The sequence below is a fragment of the Nilaparvata lugens genome, chromosome 3 (genome assembly GCF_014356525.2).
Source record: "Nilaparvata lugens isolate BPH chromosome 3, ASM1435652v1, whole genome shotgun sequence".
In the NCBI taxonomy this organism is placed as follows: domain Eukaryota; kingdom Metazoa; phylum Arthropoda; class Insecta; order Hemiptera; family Delphacidae; genus Nilaparvata; species Nilaparvata lugens.
Genome location: NC_052506.1, coordinates 55,832,073 through 55,854,131, shown reverse-complemented (window position 1 = coordinate 55,854,131; position 22,059 = coordinate 55,832,073). Strand labels below are relative to the sequence as shown.

Sequence of the window (22,059 nt, the reverse complement as noted above, 5' to 3'; positions counted from 1 at the left end):
CTTTCAGGTCCCACTATTGTACTGTAATAGACTATTCTCATCTCAAAAACGATTCCACACTCGCCTCGTAATTCATATCATTATTTTAATGCTAATCAACATTATATTGTCATGTTTTACAATTCCATCAAGCTTATCACTTCAGGTTCAAAAATCCAGCTAGTAAGTAAAGGTAGGTGTAGCGAGTCTGCTAACTGGTAACAACTTTAAAATCATCATTAAGTCATTCCAATACTTTGTTAGAAGATATTATACCCATAAAATAAATAGTTCAACTTATATTGACATGGTGACCGGAATACTGAGTGGGGTTCCCAGAGATCCCACGCGAACACTCACGTTAGAATAAGAGGTGCGAGTTATGGAGTGTTAAAAAACTAAAAAATATTTAAAACCCGCAGAATACAAAATTTGAAATTTGAAATTTATTTGCCAAAAAATTCATACATTACAAAAATTTGAAATAGACAATTCTAACAAAAAACACAATATCTTAAACTAAGAAATAACATAGAATAGAACTTGACTAATCATGAAAACCTAAGATAAAAGTAGAATTTTTTAGGCGCCACCAGCAAAATAAAAAACATCTTGCCCGCTGGTGGGAGTATTAATATAAATAAAAAAAACATAAACTTGAAAAAGTAGATCAACTGAAAAGAATAAACGAGTAAATAAATAGATAGCTTAAAAACGAATGAAAAACAAAATTAAATGAGAAAATAAAAGCACACAATAGATAATATTAACACAAGGATTAATTACGAAATAATAATAATTATAAAAGAAAAAAAGATGAAAAAAAATCCAGAAATTGAGGCTTCAGTTCACTATTGAACAATTTTTCTGTATTGGTTTAACTATTCTGAAATGTGCAAACATGCTATTCATGATTTTTTTATAGAGATACACTTGAAATTTTTTTGATTGACCAATACTTTTTTGATAACTAGTAGCATTATTTTCAGCTTTGGAACACTTTCCACGTGGAAAATTGGAGCGAGTGGGTCGCAAAGTGCTCGAGTCGAATGTAGGGAAGGCAGTGATGGTGGAAGCAGTGGGGGACCTGATGCGATTGGTCCCTCAGCGTCTGCCCTACTCCACCACCGGTCTGCTCATTGATTGGCTCATTCAAATCGAGCCCGAAATCATCAGCTCATCCACTGATTTCCAGGTATTCATTCATACTATAGTGAAACTCACTTCAAACTCTCAGAATTCCTCATAAATATCATCAAGGCCTCCCAATAAACCAATGTTGTAGGCTCTTTGTAAGATAAATTATCAAAATGAATTGAAATGTTTCTTTCCGGAAAACTGATGGATAGTGTAGTTCAAAATTCGTGTAAAATACATGAATTTCATGACATTTTTTTATTTCAGTGTTCATAGGCCCGTTTTCTATGACCCTTATCCTATCTAATGAACCATCTAACCCATCGATTCATACAATCTTTATTAAAATCGATTTAATGGTACATCAGATGTAGGCTTTCGACCCGTAAAACGTGATAAGTAATCAATAAAACTCACTCAAATAATTCATTTGAATCCGGAATTAGGCATCTTTCATTCTCATTCATTCATTCATATAGGAAAAGTTTTTCCTACAGTTACCTTGAAAAGTGACCATTCCTGCACTGATTATAGAACGCAAAGAATCACTTTTCCGCTCTAGTGCGCAAAGTATTACTTTGCGTACTCTTAATACTTTGCGTATTATCTTGCAGCCATCCCAATCAGCTGTTGACATTATTGGCGTGTATTTTGAATGCGAATTTGTTCTATCTATATTTTTTCTGATTATCAAATAAATAAAAAGAGAACTCATTAAAATTTAAGTAATCTAAATAATTTAATTATACATTTTGAATATTATTAATTCATCATTTCAAATAATATTTTCTTCATTCATAAATTGATTGGTTGAAAAATTATTTAGAAATAAGGATTTACTCAAAATTATTCAAATTTTCAAATTAGTTGTATTAATTTAATTTTCAATTTGATTAAATTATCGATTATTGATTTTTAATTAGATTATCAAGTTTAAAATAAATTAAAGTTGTTATTAATAACAACATTAAAACAGTCAAATTAAACAGATTTGATGGATTTCAGCCATCATTTTACCCATAATCAACCACTTATCATATTCAATGGTAACTGTAGGAAAAATGTAATGTGAAATACGTGCGCAAAGTTCCTCTGCTGCACTCAAGAAACCATTCCGCCCTCGCCTACTGCTCGTGCGTAAACGTTTCTTTCGGTGCAGCAAACTGTCACTTTGCGCACTAGTTGCACAAATAACTATAGTATAATCCTTCATCTCAAGCTACTTCTAATAAAAGTAGAACCTCGATAATTCGGACCTCTACAGTTCGTAGTGGAAGCTCGGTCCCATGGAAAATCTGTATAATTCGTAGTAAAGCAATGTATTTCAGTTCCCTCGATAATTCGCTGTAAAATCGAGCGCTGGCTTATCGTTGACCTCTGTAATTCTTAGTTTTGTATGCGAGAACTCTCTATAACTCGTATTTTATAGATTAGGGGAAGATGATGATTACAGTGTACGATGCTAACGCTCACTAATTCTCCAAATATCAGGTCATCAACCGGAAATTACATAGACTGCCAGACGAAATCATTGCCTATTGAAAATGTATTCTGTTCAATTCAGTACAGTATTGGACGTCAGTGTGAAGAATTCGTTAATCAGTTTGTGAATGTTAGTTATGAGTAGTGTTATGTAATAGTCTAGTAGGTAATACTATGTAATAAAACAGAAATGAACACAATGCGATAAACATTTTGGAATACTGTATAAGACAATTCTTCTGCTATTGAATGATATGTTTGTATTTATCATTAAATTTTATACTTTTTTGTGTTCCAGATGAGAGCCCTGTTTTCAAGATTGGACAACAAAGAGTTCATTTCGTTCAATACATGCCGACCTTATCTGTTGACCCTGCTCATTCATCAAGCCAGCTGGTCGACGCTTCATCATTGTATGAATGGTCTTCTTCAAAATACTATGATTTCAAGGTAGTACATATACGTACACTGATCATTAAATAATTCATTTTTCTATCTATCATTGCTTGTCGACAAAAAAAGAGTTGATGAAGCTTGTAAAGGTTTGTTCTGGAGTATATATCATCACAATGTGATCTCCAGTGCTTAATCTTTGAAATATTTCAAACGGGTGTACATGTTCTGTATCGATGAATATATAGAAATGGTGATGAATAAGATCAGTCTTGCAATGGAGTTTGAAAAAGAAGGACTTGATCATTATACTTTAGATTTGAGCCTTTGAGAGGCACACGGTTTCACAAGCATAAAGAATAATGGTTACATTTTTCGATTCACTCTCAATCAACTCTAATTAGGATGAAATGTTTTGTTTCATCTACTTGAGAGAAAATATTTCTGAAGCTAAATTCCTTGTTTCAGGTATGATCCAACCGCTGTTCTAGATTTCTTGACTGCTTTGACTCGAAATCCGAAATTGTGGCAGGGAAGGGACAAGTATCTGCCCAAGCACTACCAACCAGAAGATATACTGAATCTCTCTTCTGATCAGGTACATACTTAAACTAATGATTAATAGCATATTCAAAGTTAATATCTCTTGTAAGAGACTATCTCGTGTAATATCTCTCGAAGTAAATAAATCCTTTTAAAAAATTGGTAGGATATGTCAATATTTCTTCAACAGTTATTTTGGTTAGCTCTTGATACGGGTTCTTGATAAGGACATAAGGTCAATAAATAGATAAGGTAATAGGATACTACAATATTATATTTGTATACTTGATTATTGTTGAAAATGTAACAGGTAAAGCCACTAACTTACAGTTTAATACTTAAATAAAAAATTGAATCATCAGTATTTTCGATTAATTATGAAGATCTACTATATCAACTAAGATACCCAATATAATTATTAAACTTGAGTTATTTTTTGTATTTTACAGATAATTTACGTTGCGGATTACATTGTGGAGGAAGCAATTTTGATGGTTGATAAGAAGGAAAGTCTCGATAAGATGAATCATCGAATTCAACTGCTCTCTCAGTGCATAGTAGAAGATGAAGTTCATATGACAAGTTGCTTGGTCCGTCATCTTAATCGTGTTATCCACGATAGCACTGGGTAATATATCAAATGTCAATCATTTCCATTGCTAGCGAACAGACTAATTGTCTATGCTAGAAATGCCATTAAAAAAATATATATAATTGAAAATTTAACATTTCCTCAATTTCTATGTATGTGTTTTAGTCAAGTGCAGTTGCATATACTTATTTATTTCTTGTAAAGCTTTTTTTGTATTTTGTTTTTTGGCAAATAAATTATTCATTCATTCCTTTATCCAAAGGGCTTTGAAGTAACTGCCTGATGACATTTGAAGCTCTACATCCAGATGGAAGGGTTTCTAAAAATGTTTGGAAACTCCTCTGGATCAATGTATAAATTTTGTGGTGTAACAACACTATTTATTGTTAAACGAGCGTAGTGAGTTCTTACTGATAACTAGCGCTTCGAGTCGTTGTCCGTTTGTGGGGTTGTTGGCGAATGTTTTCGACTACTTTCATCAATCAACTTCAACACATATTATTATTTGAACAATTATACAGATCAAGTTTTTTGGTCAACAAAATTGACTCACTTCTTCGTCTTCTTTGAGGATATAACAGGATGACATTGAAAGTGCATAAACAATTTTAGTAATCATTTAGTAATTCAGCTGACTGCTGATTAGTGTTTGGGCAGTTATCATACAGACATTCTGTCCTTTATGTGCCGATATCTGTCTTGAATTTTGATTCTGACTTATTTACCGATACAGAGTAAACTATAAAGTTCTATTGATTCACATATTATTGCATATCACATAATTATAAAGAACTCGAACTGGCGGCCAGAAAAATGGCCAGCACGCATCCTCTACTAGTTCTCAGGTGAGTGGCTTCCTCCAATTGAAATTTATTTTCAATGTAAAAATGAATTCACTGTACACAGTGTTTCAATAATATAACAATAGAATCAAACACGTTCAACATAATCGATTGATGGTGATTAGCGATATAGAATACCTTTCTGTCAGTGAGTGATATAGAGTGTGTGATTCTTGTAGTTATATTCTATAGAGTGATAGAATATAGAATACCTTATAATATAACATAGGCTGCAAAACGGTTGTAAAAACTATTTATTTAACTTTTTGCGATGTAAGGAAGGTGATATTATGGCGGTTATCTATATCACCAATAAGACGAATTGATATAGTGACAATCAGTTATTTATTTAAAAATTAAGAGACTTAATTAGCTCATTATTACAATGATCAACCTGTAATAACCAAATTCCAAAGTTTATTAAAGATTGATAATTATTTAATTGTAAAAACAAAACTAATTTCTCAATTTAAAAAAAAATGTTTTTATTTCAATTTGAGTATTTTTATTCCATCAATAAGTTTTATACACGATTATTCAACACTATTAAATTAAACAGTTCAGTTTGTTACCCAATTTCAAGACTTCTTACTACATAGTTAATGTTGTATACAGTAACTACTATATAACTATGGTTATAGTTATATAGTTACTGTAGTGTTGTATTTGATGGTTGTGATGACATTACTTGCTTATTGTTAATGTATTAGTATTGTAATAAGATTGCTGTTAGATTGATATACTTTGTGATATTATGTTTTAGGCAATTGAAAATGATTGGAGCCGCTCTGTGTGGCAGAGTGCATCTTGAATCAAGCGTGCTTCGATCGCGGGGGCACTTGTCTCTGTTTCAACATGTCTATGGGCTGCTCGAACTGTTGAAGCCCAAAGTGTTTTCCGAAGACTACACGGAATCGCTGCAAAGTATATTGAAATTGTACTTTCAACTTTTTAAGGTAAGTCGTTTAAGTTGCTATCTGGAAAAGAATGATTTGTTCACCGGCTTGGAGAAACCTTTCATTCAGATTCAGTAGTATGCTACTAGTTGTTATATTCATTCAACGATCTTTGAACTACATCTTGTATATTGAAAAAAATAGACCATTCTGAATACTATTTGATATTTTTCTCAAAACAAGTGGAAAATATAATGTCTCCAGTCTCGTTTTGCGATGTCAACTGATTGTTAATATGAACTGCAGATCCAAGGTAATCCAATCAGTCTACTATGGGTAATAGAATATATTTAAAGAAATATAGATAGACGGTTCAATAAATTGATGTTTCTTTAATAATTCTGAATTAGTTGGTTCTGCAAGTGAAGCTCTTTTTGTTCCAGACGCACGGACACATGAAAGAAGTCATCAACTTGATGAATAAAGTCGTCAATTTCCTACAAGATTACATCAGTCATGATGCCTCTCGCGCACTTTCCTACCTTCAGAGCCAGTCAAACATTATAAGGTAATACATTCAAAGTTCTCAGTTTTCATTGAAATATATCAGAGTTGAGATCGATTATTTTCTATGTAAATTTAGAGTGAATTAATTGAATTCTAATTTATTTGAAGAACACTCCTTTTCTCAAAATAAACTATATTTCTTGAAACCATAGAATTAGTACACATAAATGTAGTATGTCCTCTCTACGGTAAAGTCATTCAAATTGTTTGGTAACGTCATGTGATTTATTATTGTTGATTGAGACTATCATTGTTATTTTTTCAACTCATTGAGATTTTTCAATGGTAAATTAATTATGTTATGCCACCTTTCAAGTCAATACCTCATTAGCTCATTTCTGTGATATTGAATAATGTGGATTCGTGCACTTCAAATGTACATTTACAATCTTTTCTAAATCTTACATCTTTTGAGCCTCGAAATATAGTAGTTCATTATTTGTTCCCGAAATGGAATAAATTATAAAAATGTTTAACGATTTTCAGAAAAGTCAATAATCGGCTGATGTAACGTTCACAGATTGCTTTCTCTATTTATGTATCATTTGTAAATAATAATTATCAGACATTGATGTTGTTTCCTTTTCAATTAGAAATTAGTAATTATTTTGTAATGCCATATTTTGGTGATTAACCTTACGAACAGAATCTTCCATAGTACATCTAATTTACATAGTAGATAACGTTTGCTTCATAATTTGTGAAACGATGGATATTTATTTCTTCTTACAATAGTACTTATTTTTATTAATTTAAACTTTTGTAGTCAGCATTGATGAAACAGTATTAGTCGTCTGTCCAATTTCTCATTTAATCTCGATGTTTGTTTGATTGCAGTGAGTTGCAGTCGCAACACTCGAACTTCAGTGGCTTGTGCATCATGATGTCTGGGGTTACGGGGGGAGGGGAGGTTGTGGTGGCTGTGCCCCCCTCCAATCAGCAGGCGGCTACGCCCCACTACGACTTGACCAATCTGCTGCGAGGCGAAGGTATGCTACTATTCTCATTATTTTCAATTAAATTGAATAATTTAACTGAACTAAATCATTATATGATTCGTAATTTTTATCTGAGGATGATGCCCACATGAGCCTTAGGCTTGTGCGTGGGTAATTGGGCGGATGATGATGAGAGATGAATGGACCTACAGTTTTAAGTGGGTTTCGAACCGCCAGGAAGCGATTTTAAAACTCATGAATCATCATATTCAGAGGAGTTGGCTCAAGCGGTCACCCTTCCAAAGGGAGCCCTAGGTATTCTAATTCAATTGTATCAATAAATGAATATATAAATTAATGAATTATGTGCAGTATCTCAAGCAAAGGCTTCGAAAGATGATCTATGCTTTTGGACAACTAGGGTGAGTCCTGAGTGCTGGCCATCGCCGGTCTGTGTATTGTGCATATGTGCAGACGTTGCTCGAATATGGCATCTTGGCGTTGGGTGGTGCCTCTTTGGAAGTCCTGCGGCCTCTCGCGATCTCTCAGAGAGCTTTATCAAAAAAATGCTTGTCAAAAATCATAGGTATTCAACACATCTATTCCAGGAATTCCCAGTTTTGAATATAAAACAACTGTTTATAAAAAATCGTCTTGTTTTTATTGAAAAAAATAACTTTACTTTCACCGAAATCCAACATAATTACCCAACCAGAAACAGATTGCATACCAACATCCAGATTCACCGGTTAAATAACTCCATTCAACTAGGAAACTGTTCCCACCTAGCTCATTGGCTTTACCGTAATATTCCAGTTGAGATCTCTGACATTGAGGGGTGTAGCGTCGCCGTATACAAGCGTAGAGTGATCAGGTGGCTGCTCTACATTTGGGGCAGAGGCTTCGGAGGCTCTCCTAAATCGGCCTTATAGATGAATATTTCCTATGAAAATGCCAGCATATTATTTCACATATTGATCCATATTATTAGGTTTTTAATTTTTTCCCCTACACAATATTAAAATAATAAGTTATGACTGCCGAGTGAAACCCTTAAGCGCCGTTGAGCTGAAAATTATTATTACCTGTATGTTAATACTGCAATTATATAAATATTTTTTTTATTTCATATTTTACTTTCAATTCCAAACTATGTTTAATTATCATAATTTCCTTAATTCAAACCAGTGTATTTTAACTGTCTGATTTAGTTCGACTCCTCCCTGCACACGGACAAATCATCCACGCAGGGCGTATATTCTTTATATTTATTATTTTTACACTATTATTTTGTAAATATGTCTTTTTTGATGAATAAATTTGAATTTGTTTGCTATTATCAACTTCTCACTCAGTAACTTAACAAATACTCCAATCAAATCAAATCATTTTCCTTGAAAAAAAATTCAAATAAAGAATGCAAATTCGAATGCTCTCAAACGTTTTCAGTTGAAACTGTGTTCAAAAGTTCGAAAACGTTCGACTGATTCGTTCTCGAAAAAAAAACTGTGGAAATGCATTGAAATCGCTAAAACTGAAGAAAACTATTTGGAATTGAAAGTGGAGCGGTCATGATTTACAGCATAACAGAGCAGTGATAAGTACACTAAACTAGCAGCTTCAAATTTGCATATTATATATAAATTTCAACCCAATATTCCTAGCTAATGTATAAAAACCGTCAATCTTTTTTAAAGGGTTAGCTGCTAATAAATGTTTGATATGATTTTTAAAAGTTCCATTCTCAATATTTCTGAGGTGTTCAGGAAGTGAATTAAACAATTTTATGAAAAAATAATGTTTTAGAAATAGAAATGTTTTCTGTTTATTAGAATAGGTATACCCACGGATACTAGAATACACGGTAGGGGTCACGAGTAGGATGCGCAGTAGACTATCGCGCCAGTGACGTCGGTTGGAACCCATCCTCCCGGCCAGCCACCAATAGCCCATACACTTTCGCCATTCCGCTGCATGTTGCATACACATATGCTTATGCATATCAGTCGCATTATCCAGTTCACAACCGGTTAATAAGCAAAGGATTAATTAAGACAGAACATGGTGCATATGCATATGCAGTTGCATTAACCAGTTCACAATTGGTTAATACGCAAAGGAAGAAAGAAAAGAAACTGTAATTTCAAACCATTCATAATCGTATCACTTAACATCTAGTATAAACCTACTTATTCACTCAACACTTTTACACAAGGGTTTTGGGTCATAAAAGTTTAGAAAAAAATAAAACTTCAAACTTACGATAATTATAATTTAATATCCTCTTTTTGATTGTTGGAAATGATCAGAAAACGATATCAGAAATCATTTATGAAATTCAAACATCGTCTAAACTGGTAATAGCATGTTTAATTATGGTTTCATAGAATTATACTATGTAATAAAAAGGCAGTTAGTTACCTATAAAAGGTACTTAAACTATTCCAATATCATCTATAAAACTTTTTGTGTAGTTGAGAAGTTGATATTGTGGTGATTATTCATATTGAATGAAAAAGACTAAGAAATTGTCAAAAAACCACTGATTTATTGATAATTAGAAAGGCCGGTTTCGGTTATTACACCATTGTCAATCTCTGATAAACTAAAACTAAATACAAGAGCAGCAGAATTTATACTAGTAGGCGAGTACTGCTATTGGTCGAGGGCATGAACGCCTGCCATTGACCTAGCTAGACAGTCTCCTCCCACTCAACGGTGTGACAAAATGGCGGCTTAAGCAACAGAATCGCCATGATAATAAAATTTACTTTCAGTACAAAATAAGAACCAAGAAAACAAGTGTGAAAGATAATAAAACAAATATGTAAATGGAAAAACTATTGACTAATGTATGCTTACAATTTTATGATAAAACTAAATTCGTAGTGTTGTATTGGTTGAAATGAATCTGGTCATTTAAACTATACTGGGAATTTTCCTTAATTACTCTTGTTATTTCTAAAGCCTCTAGAATATTAACAGATCTGCCTTTGTTATTAACATGCAGAAACTCAACATTCTCCTTAACTGTGAACTTGTGATTATTTGTTATCAAATGTTCTGCAAAGTTAGATTCCCCATTTTGTTTATTCCAATCTCTGATGTGTTCTTTAATTCTACTTTTAAAACTTCTACCAGTCTGACCCACATAACAAGCATTACAATCATCACATTTAAGTTTGTACACCCCGCTTTTATCCCAAATATCAATTTTGTCTTTACTCCAGCTAAATAGACTATTTGATCTTGATTCGGTTTGATCTTGAAAGCAACATGAAATCCATTCCTCTTCAATTCCCTACCTATCTTATCAGATACAATGCCTAAATATGGGATTGTTATCCAAGTTTTCTCCTCACAGTTTGAGCCTACAAAGCTAGAATTGATTGAAAAAATCAATACCTATATGAGCAAATGCTTATGCTTCTACCTAATGCTCATGAGCAAAACCTTATGCTCCATGCTCTTGACCAAGAGCATTTGCTCTGGTTTTATTCATATGGGCCAAAGTCTTTGCGGGGATCATTCTTTATTTATAATTATATCTGCAGATTTATTTTTCTTTCTTGGACAAAGATTTATTTGATTTAATTGTAATTGTGTATATTGAATTTTAATTTCTTTAAAATTTTCTGAAATAACTTAATTTATTCTAAGTGCGGTGATATTAAGTGAAAAATTTGACTATAATTTGGTATTTTAATCATTCTAAATTCAAAATTTCTAGCTAATATATATTCTTGGACAGAACTTTGAACTTTAAATTTCCTCAGTAAGAACATAACCTATTTTTCGGACATTTCATTATTTATCAAAATTTGGAACAGAATAGTTTTGGGCTATGCCTGTTGTTCTATCCCGATCATATTCATATGATTTGTAATTAAATCAACGAATAAATAAATGAATAAATAAATAAATTAAAGAGCACTGATGGTTATGCCCATATCTGTCTCTTCCCAATTTGTACTACAGTGTAATCATACCACTGTTGCTTTCCAGTATGTATTGTTATATGTAATTAATGTGAATATTTGTAGCGTAACTATACCCTGTATAGTATTAAGTATATTATTTTGAGGCAATTAAATTTGATTTGAATGTATTTGTAGCGTTACTATACCCTGTGTATGTATTATATTCTATAACCGCGCTAGAGCGGCGGTTGTTTGGTGAACTACCCCAGGCTGGTTTCAGATTCAATGACGTCATTTAATGGGCGGCGCACTTAATCCATCTAAATTAAATTGAATTGAATTACCAGACGTGCTTGCGTGCCTGCAAGACCTATATGTATTATATTCTATAATCTGTTGTATTAATCTATCGAAATTGAATTGAATTACTAGACGTGTTGTCGTGCCTGCAAGACCTTGACAAGCAGTCGGTATCGCGGCCTGCGCTGCTAGAGCCGGCCCTCGGCTCCCTGTGTCGCTACCTCAGTTCGCGCAGCTCGGCCACGCGCAGTCTGGCGCACGGTCTGCTCGCGCGCTACCTGCGCCACGCGCCACGTGCCGCGCGCGCCGCTCTGCCCGCGTTCATCTCGTGCCTCGACTCGCCGCACCCGGAGGTCATCGCCTCTGCGCTCGACCGTCTGCCCGAGATCACTGTCTGCTCGCAGGGTAACTAAATCAAATCATTTTTATTCACCTAATTCTACAATTTTATGAAACACAAATCGAAATATCAAGTGTACTCCTCATTAGGCTAGGCCTGCGTCGAGGAATGGTTCGTCTAATTAACAAAAACGCATTACCTTTTATGAAAAATACAATTCAGCTGCTTCCAGATACTAATGTGGTGCTATTTACATAAATCCTATAATCTTATGCTATTAAGTGAATCACGCAACAATATACATCTTCCGACAAAACAGGAATAAATTGTCAATAAAAATGCTCAATTAACAGAATAGAGTTGTAGATATTTCAGTGAAACAAACAAAAAAAGATAGGTAATTCATAAAGACAATAAACATGGAAGAAACAAAGAAAAAAATCATAAAGAAAATATAGTCTTAACCTTCTAGAGAATATAAAAAAAATTTAAGAATTTGAATTTTTAAATAATTTCTATTGCCGTATTCAAAAGTATTGATGATAATAATACCATATATAATGATATTATACTATATATAAATAATCAAAAATAATGATAAAACTCTTCCAGAAAAGCCTGGTTTGAGCTCACAAACGGAGTTCAAATAATATTACAAATACAATTAAGAAATATCTGTTTGACAAGAAAGCGGGTCACAAAGAAAAAAATCTGGTGTGGTACACTCGCACAACTTTCCTTGCTCATATTTGAAACTACGATCAGACTTTTGTATATGTGTATATTGTTTTCAGAGTACTTTTTCCTTTGTGTAAATTGTGAAATTCGATGATTTTTTTTAGTCGTCATTTTTTTAAAGTCGTCTAAACAGCTGTTCTACAGATGAAATATCTCGACTATGTGTTCATTTTATGAACTGCTCTACCTACCTACTTCATGCACGAGAAGGGGGTTACAAAGTCCATTTATCAAGGATGGGGTGGACCCCCATTAGTTTCCCAGAAAGGAGACTCATGCCAGTTAATAGAGCTGATAAATAACTATACAGAGTATGAATTTAAAAAAAATCGGTCAAGTTATTTTGAGAAAATCGTGAAAAACATGTTTTTTTTTAGTAATTATCTGCCATTTTTCTCAAGTATATTACGGAGCTCCTGCAATTTTCTCAGAAATTTGATTTGATTTTGATTTGATTAAATTTTCTCCCTGGAGACTCTTTAAAGAGTATAGGAAATCGTCAAGGACTATTTGTCAAAAAAATAAAGGAATACATATAAACATATATTATATACATCACATTCCACAATGTACATTGCAATTTAATCTTCCCAAAAGCCTCATTCTCCATCCATAAATTCTTGAATACTGTAGTAAACCCCGTTTGCTAAATATTTTCTCAATAGCTTTTTGAAAATATCCTTATTCTCATTTTCTCTCAAAGCTGACGGCAGTTTACTCATAAATTTTATACCCATATAAGAAGGCTTATTTTCATACTGAGCTGTCCTGTGGTATTGTGCAGAAAATTTACTCTTATTTCTAGTGTCATAATTATGTATGTCACAGTTTCTTATAAATTTTTTATCTCTTATATACATGATCACTTCGAAAATGTACAGTGCAGGCACAGTGAGTAGTCCTAGATCTTTAAAATACTCTCTGCAGGACTCTAATGGCTTAAGACCTTTAATCGCTCTCACAGCTCTCTTTTGCATTCTAAAGATTCTATCTAAATTTTTGAGACTGGAGCCCCCCAAACCAATATTGCATACCGAATATGTGACATTATGAGGGCATGATATACTGTACATGTTAAGATAGTGTTCCCAGTACTTAATCTTGAAATCTGCCTGAGTGCAAACACTCCAGATGATATTTTACAGCACAAATGATCAATATAGTTATCCCAAGACAAGTTCTGGTCCAGCAAGACACCTAGAAATTTCACAGACAGAGGTTGTTCAACATTCACTCCATTTATTTGAACGTTTATCTCTTCAAGATCTCTATAATTATTTCTATGTTTGAACTGCAAGAACTGCGTTTTAGTTTCGTTCACTTTGAGGTTATGTTGACTGAGGAATTGGGCTATGGCATGTACATTGACAAAAGTATCTAATTCTAATTTTTCTGCATCCTTTGCACTACAAATGTAGGATGTGTCGTCAGCATACATCAAAACCTTACCACTTGTTATTATTTGTGGTAAATCGTTAACATATAAAATGAATAATAATGGTCCGAGGATCGAACCCTGTGGTACACCTGTTTTTATTCTAAGATTATTTGATCTGTATTTAATTTTTTGCCCATTTTCTTCTCTAGTCATCTCCACACACTGACTTCTACCCACAAGATAGGATTTGAACCACTCAAGCTCCACATCAGTAACTCCCACATATTCCAACTTTTTCAACAAGATAGTGTGGTCCACACAATCGAATGCTTTGCTCATATCGAGAAAAACTCCCACTGCCCTTTCACCATTATCCATTCTATCTATTACATTCTCCACAAGAGACGCAATGGCTGACCTGGTTGATTTATCCTTCTGAAATCCATGTTGCTCGGATGACAAAATTCCATTTCGAAACAAATGCTCCACAAAACGAATTAACATTGCTTTTTCATAGATTTTACCCAGTGCATTCCCTATAGTGATTGGTCGAAAATTATTTGCCAGATTTTCTTCGCCACTCTTGTGGATTGGTACTATCTTCGACTCTTTCAATTTCTGAGGAAATACACCACACTCCAAGGACTTATTCACCAATACTGTTAATGGAGCAATTAAATACTTTTTACAACTTTTTATAACAACAGTTGAGATCCCATCAAGACCAGTTGCCCTCTTACTCTTCAGGGAATCAATAATTTCGAGAATTTCTGTTTCTGTGAAAGGAGCAACAACCATCTTTTCAATATGGCTTGAGTCATTTTCTGTTTCAACACATGATTGGGTAAAACCATCCAAAACTGAGTCTTCAATGTTTGAGCCAACTTCCTGGAAGAACTTATTTAGATATTCACAAATCTCGTTTCCATCTTTCAAAACATTGCCCTCTTTTGTTTTCATACTACCAATGTACCTGTTACCATTTGTTTGCCTTGATCCAGTTTTTTCATCATTTATGATCCTCCATACACATTTATTCAGGTTATTTGACGCACTCAAAGTATCCACAACGTAATTGCTTTTTGCTCTTCTTATCGCATTTGTATAGTGCTTTTTCAAGTTCATGTACTCTCTCTCTTTTGTTGCATCTCTACTCTGCGAGAATAATTTGAAAGCATTTCTTACATCCTGTCTCAATTGTAATATATCCTCAGTGATCCACTTATTTTTATTTTCCGTACAGCTCATTTTAATTCTCTTTATTGGACAGGAAACATTGAAATAATAATCAAGCGTTTTTGAAAATTCCAAAAACTGATTGCTTGGATCAACCTCACTATACATACTTCTCCACTTCTCTCTGGATAAATGGTTATTAAGACAGTTCAGGTTACTTGTAGACATTTCTCTAATTTCTTCAATACATCTTTTCATTTTTTCAGCTACATACAAACCACTGGTCACTTTCAAAAACTGAAATGTGTGATCGGATAGTTCAGAGCTTCTCACTGCCACTTCACAGTCATTTATGTTGGTGATTATATTATCGATTATTGTTTGTGAGTTTCTAGTGATTCTAGTGAACTTATCACTTTTATGGTAAGATTATTCACAGTAAATATGTCTCTAAACGTATCACTCATAGAGCTCTTCACATTCAGATCCACATTGAAATCGCCAGCAATTATTATATTATCATACTTGTTTGTCAGATCATGCAAAACTGTATCAATTCGATCACAGAAATTATTCCACTCTCCATTTGGTGATCTGTATACTCCAACAATCACAAACTTCTCTCTACCTTTTCCTATTTCCACTCCAGTTATTTCCATATCCATTTCAATCGAACAACTATCTAGGTAGGGGAGTTTACGGACTTTAACAGTATTTTTTGCTAGAATACAAACTCCACCACTTCTGTGTGATTTTCTACAAAAATTTGCATTTATGTTGTAGCCATCAAATTTCAACTGTGATATTTCAGCATATGTGAGTCCATGTTCTGTAAAAACAACAACATGTGGAGATTCAGCTTTCAAAAATACATTTATCCTATCAACTTTATTTCTGATTTATTGTATATTTTGGTGAATAAGAATTAAATCGTTTAAACACTTTGAGTGGTTTGAATATTTTTCCATACTCTCTGTATCCGTCAGCAAAGGAAGATCAAACCGAATAACTGTACTAGGACACATCAAGGCTTCTTCCCTCTCTTCAGCCATCTCACTAAAAAAGAATCTTCGCTCACTGCACTGTTGCAAGGTGATTTATTTACAATTATTTCTGCCAGTCTAGTGCACAGGATTTCTTTCCCCGATCCATTGAGATGAAGCCCATGTTGAGTGAAATTGTCCCTCCTCAATCTCTCATTGAGAAAACAAATACTTATCCTCTTTACATTCTTTCTTGAAATACTATTTATGTGTTTGTGTATTATTTCGTTCATCTTGTTTATCGAATGGTTCAGGTCGGGTCTGTCGAAGCGATTTGGAATAGTTGTCATTATAAGATTTGTTTTCAGACTTATTGGAACCAAGATATCAAGTACTTTCTTCACATCATTAACATTCTGCACTGTGTTAGCCTTAATGTCATTTGTGCCACCCATAACTATAAGATAATCATTTGGACCAAAATTTTTCGTTTGCCTATCAGCTCCTTCAACAATTTGACTCAGTGTAGCATTTGGTTTGAAGAAAATCTGGGTTTCAAAATTTGGAAGTTTTTCACCAATAAAATCCATTATTTTTCTTCCATGGCTATCCGCCAAAATTAATATTTTATTTCTAATGATAGTATTCTTTTTTAAATTAGTATAATTTTTCCTCTTCACTTGTACATGTGACTCAACTTTATTTCCGTTTTTCTCGATCACATCATTACTACCATCTTGATCCTGTCTTATCACCCTATTTTTATTTTGGGTTTTGTCAGTTTGGGCAGATGATTTTCTTTTACTATAATTTTCATCTATATTCTCATTTTCCTTATTATACATAGCCAATTTTCCAGATTTGCTGAAAACATTGAAAGAGTTTTCTACTCTTATTGCACCACACTCGAAAGATGAATCAATTATAGTGTCACCCGGCGAATAGAAGTTTCGTTAATTCTTCTGTCTCAATTTTCAGAGATTTATTCTCGGCTCTCAATAAGATATTTTCTGCCTCTAGAACTTCTATTGTTGTCAACATTCTCGCATTGTTTTCAATTATGTTTTCATTTTCATGTTTCAATAAGGCTTGATCTTGGAGGGCCGTTTCAAGTTCATCAATATTCGCCTGGAGAGACTCTAACAAGGATTTTTTTTTCTCCAACTCTATCTGTAAGCTCATAGAATGTGCAATTATGTCGTCTCTTTGTTTTTGGAGTTCAACTTCCCTTAGAGATTCATTTATAAATGACACACAAGGTGATGGAGAATCTCCACGATAAGACTGTCCTTCTTTATCAGTTATTACTGAATCCTCATTAATCGAGTCATTAAAAAGCTGATTTAATTTATTTTCAGGTGGAGAATGGTTATGTAAGTTGTTAACATTGATTTCTTCAATCTTCGTAGCATCTTTGTCGGTTTTCAAGGTAGCCTTACAAGACTTAAATAGACAACGCCATTGAGCTAGACCAGATGTATTAAAACCTGTTAGTCTATACGAAAAATCTCTAAAAGTGAGTTTAGGATTACCCTTATTAGTTTTACTTAAGATGATATCATCCATTTCCATTCAAAGATCGAGTTTAGACGATTAGTTAGTACCGTATGACACAGTCGCTCAGCAGAAAGTGAATCAAAAGAATGAGTGAGAATAAATTAGTTAATTTTGTAAAATTGATAAAAGGATAAAAGTCTTACATTTCGAACTTGCAATAAACAATTACTACCGAGTTTGCCCAATAATCAAATAGAGTCCAATCCAAATAGGAAGAGTGAAACAGATTGACATAGGATGTATCAGTTATCAGAGTTAAAAAAGGAAATTAATAAGAGTAATATTTAAAGCGCTTAGAACGCTGTTGAGTCAGAAGAAGCAACAATTGATATTGGTACCAGGGGGGTATCAGGTGACTGGATGGAATCTCACAGATAAAGTGTAAGAATATATATTTTGAGTGATAATGAAGTCTACTACGTTTATAAAGATAAAATTCGGGAAGTGATACTTTGAGTTAGAAAGGAGACAATTCAAAACAAGAGACTACACTACTGTATCGCACTGAAACAAACAAACTGATTAGATAGTTTGCTTTCTTTCGTATGAAATAAACAGTTAATAATTGGGAAATATATTTCAGAGTTACCGTTAAATAGTTTAGCCCGCTTCTCACTTCAAACAAGTAAGGATAGTTCGTTTAAGGTAATGTGGCAATTGTGAATCCAAACATATAAATCGTGCGTATCCCGTCCAGTTCCGGGACAAGCGCGACAGATATCCTGAGCAAGGCCGCACAGGGTTTACAAATTATTCACCCATATACGACGCTTACAGGGACAGTCTTGGAACACATTAAATTTGTTTGCCACTTACAAAATAGAAATAAGTTATGATAAATAATGACCATTTTATAAATTCGTTCTTTATGAGAAGCAGAGCAAGTAAAAAGACTATTTTGAACTATACAAGAACAGTACGATACTAGTAACAAAGTTAAGAAAATATCAGAGAAAATTTTTATTTACTGTTGCTGACTGTGATCAATCTAGGACTTAGTAATATTATGTAATTCAATTTGTGAAACTGTTTGCAAAAGTAAAGAAAAAGAAAAGGCTAATTACTTTGTTTAATTTATTTTGTAATAGAAATTTAAACCTACATTTTATAGCACGAAGATATAATGCATAATCTATCAAAATTTAATTTGAATTTTATTTTAAAAGATGAGGATTCTATTCAATTATGTGAAATGATTGATTATGAAATTAAGAATAGATTATTATTTGTTTATTATGAATTTACTCAGAAATACGTTTTAAACTGATATTACGACTGTATTAAAAAGAAAAAAATGAGACTCATGTCAGTTGATAGGTCTTATGAATAGCTATCCATGGTATGAATTTGAAGAAAATCGTTAGAGCCGTTTTCGAGAAAACCGTGAAAAACATGGTTTTTTAGTAATTATCCGCCATTTTGAATTCAATTTTATTAAATTTCTCATTGTCAGATCCTCATGGTATAAGGACCTTATGTTTAAAATTTCAAGTCAATCGGTTGATTAGGAATGGAGTTATCGTGTTCACAGACATACACACACACACACACACACACACACACACACACACACACACACACACACACACACACACACACACACACACACACACACACAACACACACACACACACACACACAGAAAACTTGAAATTAGGGTACAAAGAAAACATAGAAAAACATAGAAAACTTGAAATTAGGGTACCTTAATTTTTTTTGGAAAGCAATACTTTCCTTACCCATGGTATTAGGGCAAGTAAAGTAAAAAAATGATACAAGTATTTTTTAGATAAAGAAATAAAAAACACTATCTGTAGTGCAACCATTCATTGTAGATGGTGGTTTTGATTTAAGAGAAAAATGTTGTCTGTAGTGAGATTCACGTTATAAAGTCACCCACCACTTGGTGTTGCATTTCTGTCATTAGACAAAGCAAATAGCCCTATCCTTCCCTACCTAAGCACTGTCGCCAAATCGTTTCTTGGCTATGAAGAAACGTAATTGAAGAAAACCCAAGGAAATTCAAAACTGCCGTTAAAAACTGGAAGATAACTGGAAAACTTATAAAGAAAACATTATTTCAAAAAATATGTGAGCTCACTTACCCAATGTATTTGCACCACCACCCAATCACCCATTACCCCACCCATCACTGCTTCACCTGCTCTAGTACATGGGTTTCCCGTAGTTGAGTAGGTTAAATATGTGAAACCGAGCCTTTGTCAAATACATGTATTGCTAATTGAACTTCAAGATAGTCTACTTGATTTATTATGAAATGGATTATTCTTTTACGAAATTGAATTGGTTATAGTGTAGACTGTATACTATTATTTAATCGTAAATTATCCATCATAGTTTTTTAATCACATTGCCCAATTTAAATAGTATTTTATTTTTTTGAAGATGAAGTGTAGTATATCCAATTACAGGGTGACACACGGGAGACGGACGGATTTTAATGTAATAATACTCAGCCAGTTTTAAAATTAATACATGTTTATTTACACAAAATCAAAGCTTATTATTTGCCATTTTAGTTAACAAAGCTCATTACCTGTCATTTCAGTTATTTGTGAAAAATAATGTCCTCAAGGTGATGTCCATCATTTCGAATGCAGGACTCAAGTCTCTTCTCAAAATCCTCCATCACACGGACTAACATCTCTACAGGGATGGCAGCAATTTCTTGAATGATTGCATTCTTCAACTCATCCAAAGTTCGTGGTTTGTGGTTATAGACACAGCTCTTAAGGTACCCCCACAGAAAAAAGTCACACACTGATAAGTCAGGAGACCTGGGAGGCCAAGGAACATTGCCAAAACGTGAGATAATCTTTCCACGAAACATGCGTGCAAGAACTGTCATTGAATTGTTTGCGGTGTGTGATGTTGCCCCATCCTGCTGGAACCAAACACGTTTTAAGGGGATTCGTCGTCTTCGTAGTTCTGGTTTAAAGAAAGTTTCAAGCATACGAATGTATCGAGCCGAATTAACAGTAACTGTGGCCCCGTTCTCTTCGAAAAAATAAGGTCCAATAATGCCAACAGAGCCAAGAGCACACCATACTGTTACTTTTTCTGAGTGTAGAGGACGCTGATGGATAAGGTGTGGATGCTCTGGAGCCCAGTAACGCAGGTTTTGCTTATTCACAGTCCCGTTTAAATGGAAATGAGCCTCATCGCTCATCAATAAAATTGCATTTTCATTCAATCCCAAAATCACTTGCATTCTGTATGCAAAGTCTTCGCGTACAGCAAAATCAGTTGCCTTAAGTTGTTGGACAATGAGCATTTTGTTGGGATGGAATTTTAATTCTTTATGCAAAATTCGTCTAACCGATTCACGATTAATTCGTAGCTCATTAGCATGACGTCTAGCTGACCGTCCTGGGCTTCTGACTACTGCTTCCCTTACCCTTTCAACATTTTCTGGTGTTGTTACACTGCGTATCGGGCCAGGATGCTTCTTATCCAGTATGTTTCCAGTCGATCTGAAGTTTTTCACCCATCTGAGGATTGTGTTACGACTTGGAACAGCTCCATGTCGACCAACATTAAACCGCACACGAAACAATCGCTGCGTAGCTGTAATAGACTCACCACTTTTCACGAAACTGTCATAGACAAACAATCGACGTTGTAAGTCCCACTGCTCCATAGTGACTGAGTAAACAAAATGGCGTCTTATGTCGAGCAGAACTATCCCCACCACAACCACCTCCCACCGCCGCACTCTCAGTACTACGCAGTTCAAAACCGTCCGTCTCCCGTGTGTCACCTTGTATATGGATGTTGTTTCTGTTGTTTGGTAAGACAATAGATCAACTACGGTACTGATCATGACACATATTTTGAATTGATTTGAAATAATATGTTAGATGTAATAACGTGAAATAACATGATTTCAAATAACTATACGTCCGGAATAGATGCGTCTTTTTTTCTCCGTACAGAACGCATAACTTTCAAAACGTAATTCCGCTCGTATTGTGTTTCCCATGAGATAGAATGCATCCTCTTAACGAGAAAAAAATTCCGCCTGTATAGTTGGTGCCTGAGGCCAGCCACTAAGTGATGGTTAACCATACAGTTCAACTGGACTCTTCCAGCTCTGGACCCTTATAGTTGTCTAGGTTGCTTTTTTTTGACTCATCCTCTGCCTGATGTTTAGGATTCAATTATAAATTGAATTGAAATTCGCGTGTACAGACAAAAGTACACTATTTCTGTCTGAGAAATTCAGAAAACTTCAGAGGTCTGAGAAGTTTAAAGTTAGAATTATAATATAACAAAAA

General features: G+C 34.0%; 1 protein-coding gene across 1 annotated transcript in view; it reads left to right on the top strand.

Annotated features, from left to right (window-relative positions):
- LOC111058536 (integrator complex subunit 1) overlaps positions 1-22,059 on the top strand; it is a 137,513-nt gene that overhangs the window by 79,582 nt on the left and 35,872 nt on the right. Inside the window, exons 23-31 of the mRNA XM_039422840.1 lie at positions 969-1,174; positions 2,897-3,048; positions 3,460-3,589; positions 3,984-4,155; positions 4,917-4,971; positions 5,732-5,924; positions 6,308-6,432; positions 7,269-7,420; positions 11,722-11,994. Of these exons, the coding sequence (XP_039278774.1) occupies positions 969-1,174; positions 2,897-3,048; positions 3,460-3,589; positions 3,984-4,155; positions 4,917-4,971; positions 5,732-5,924; positions 6,308-6,432; positions 7,269-7,420; positions 11,722-11,994 (1,458 nt within the window). The remainder of the gene's footprint in view (positions 1-968; positions 1,175-2,896; positions 3,049-3,459; positions 3,590-3,983; positions 4,156-4,916; positions 4,972-5,731; positions 5,925-6,307; positions 6,433-7,268; positions 7,421-11,721; positions 11,995-22,059) is intronic.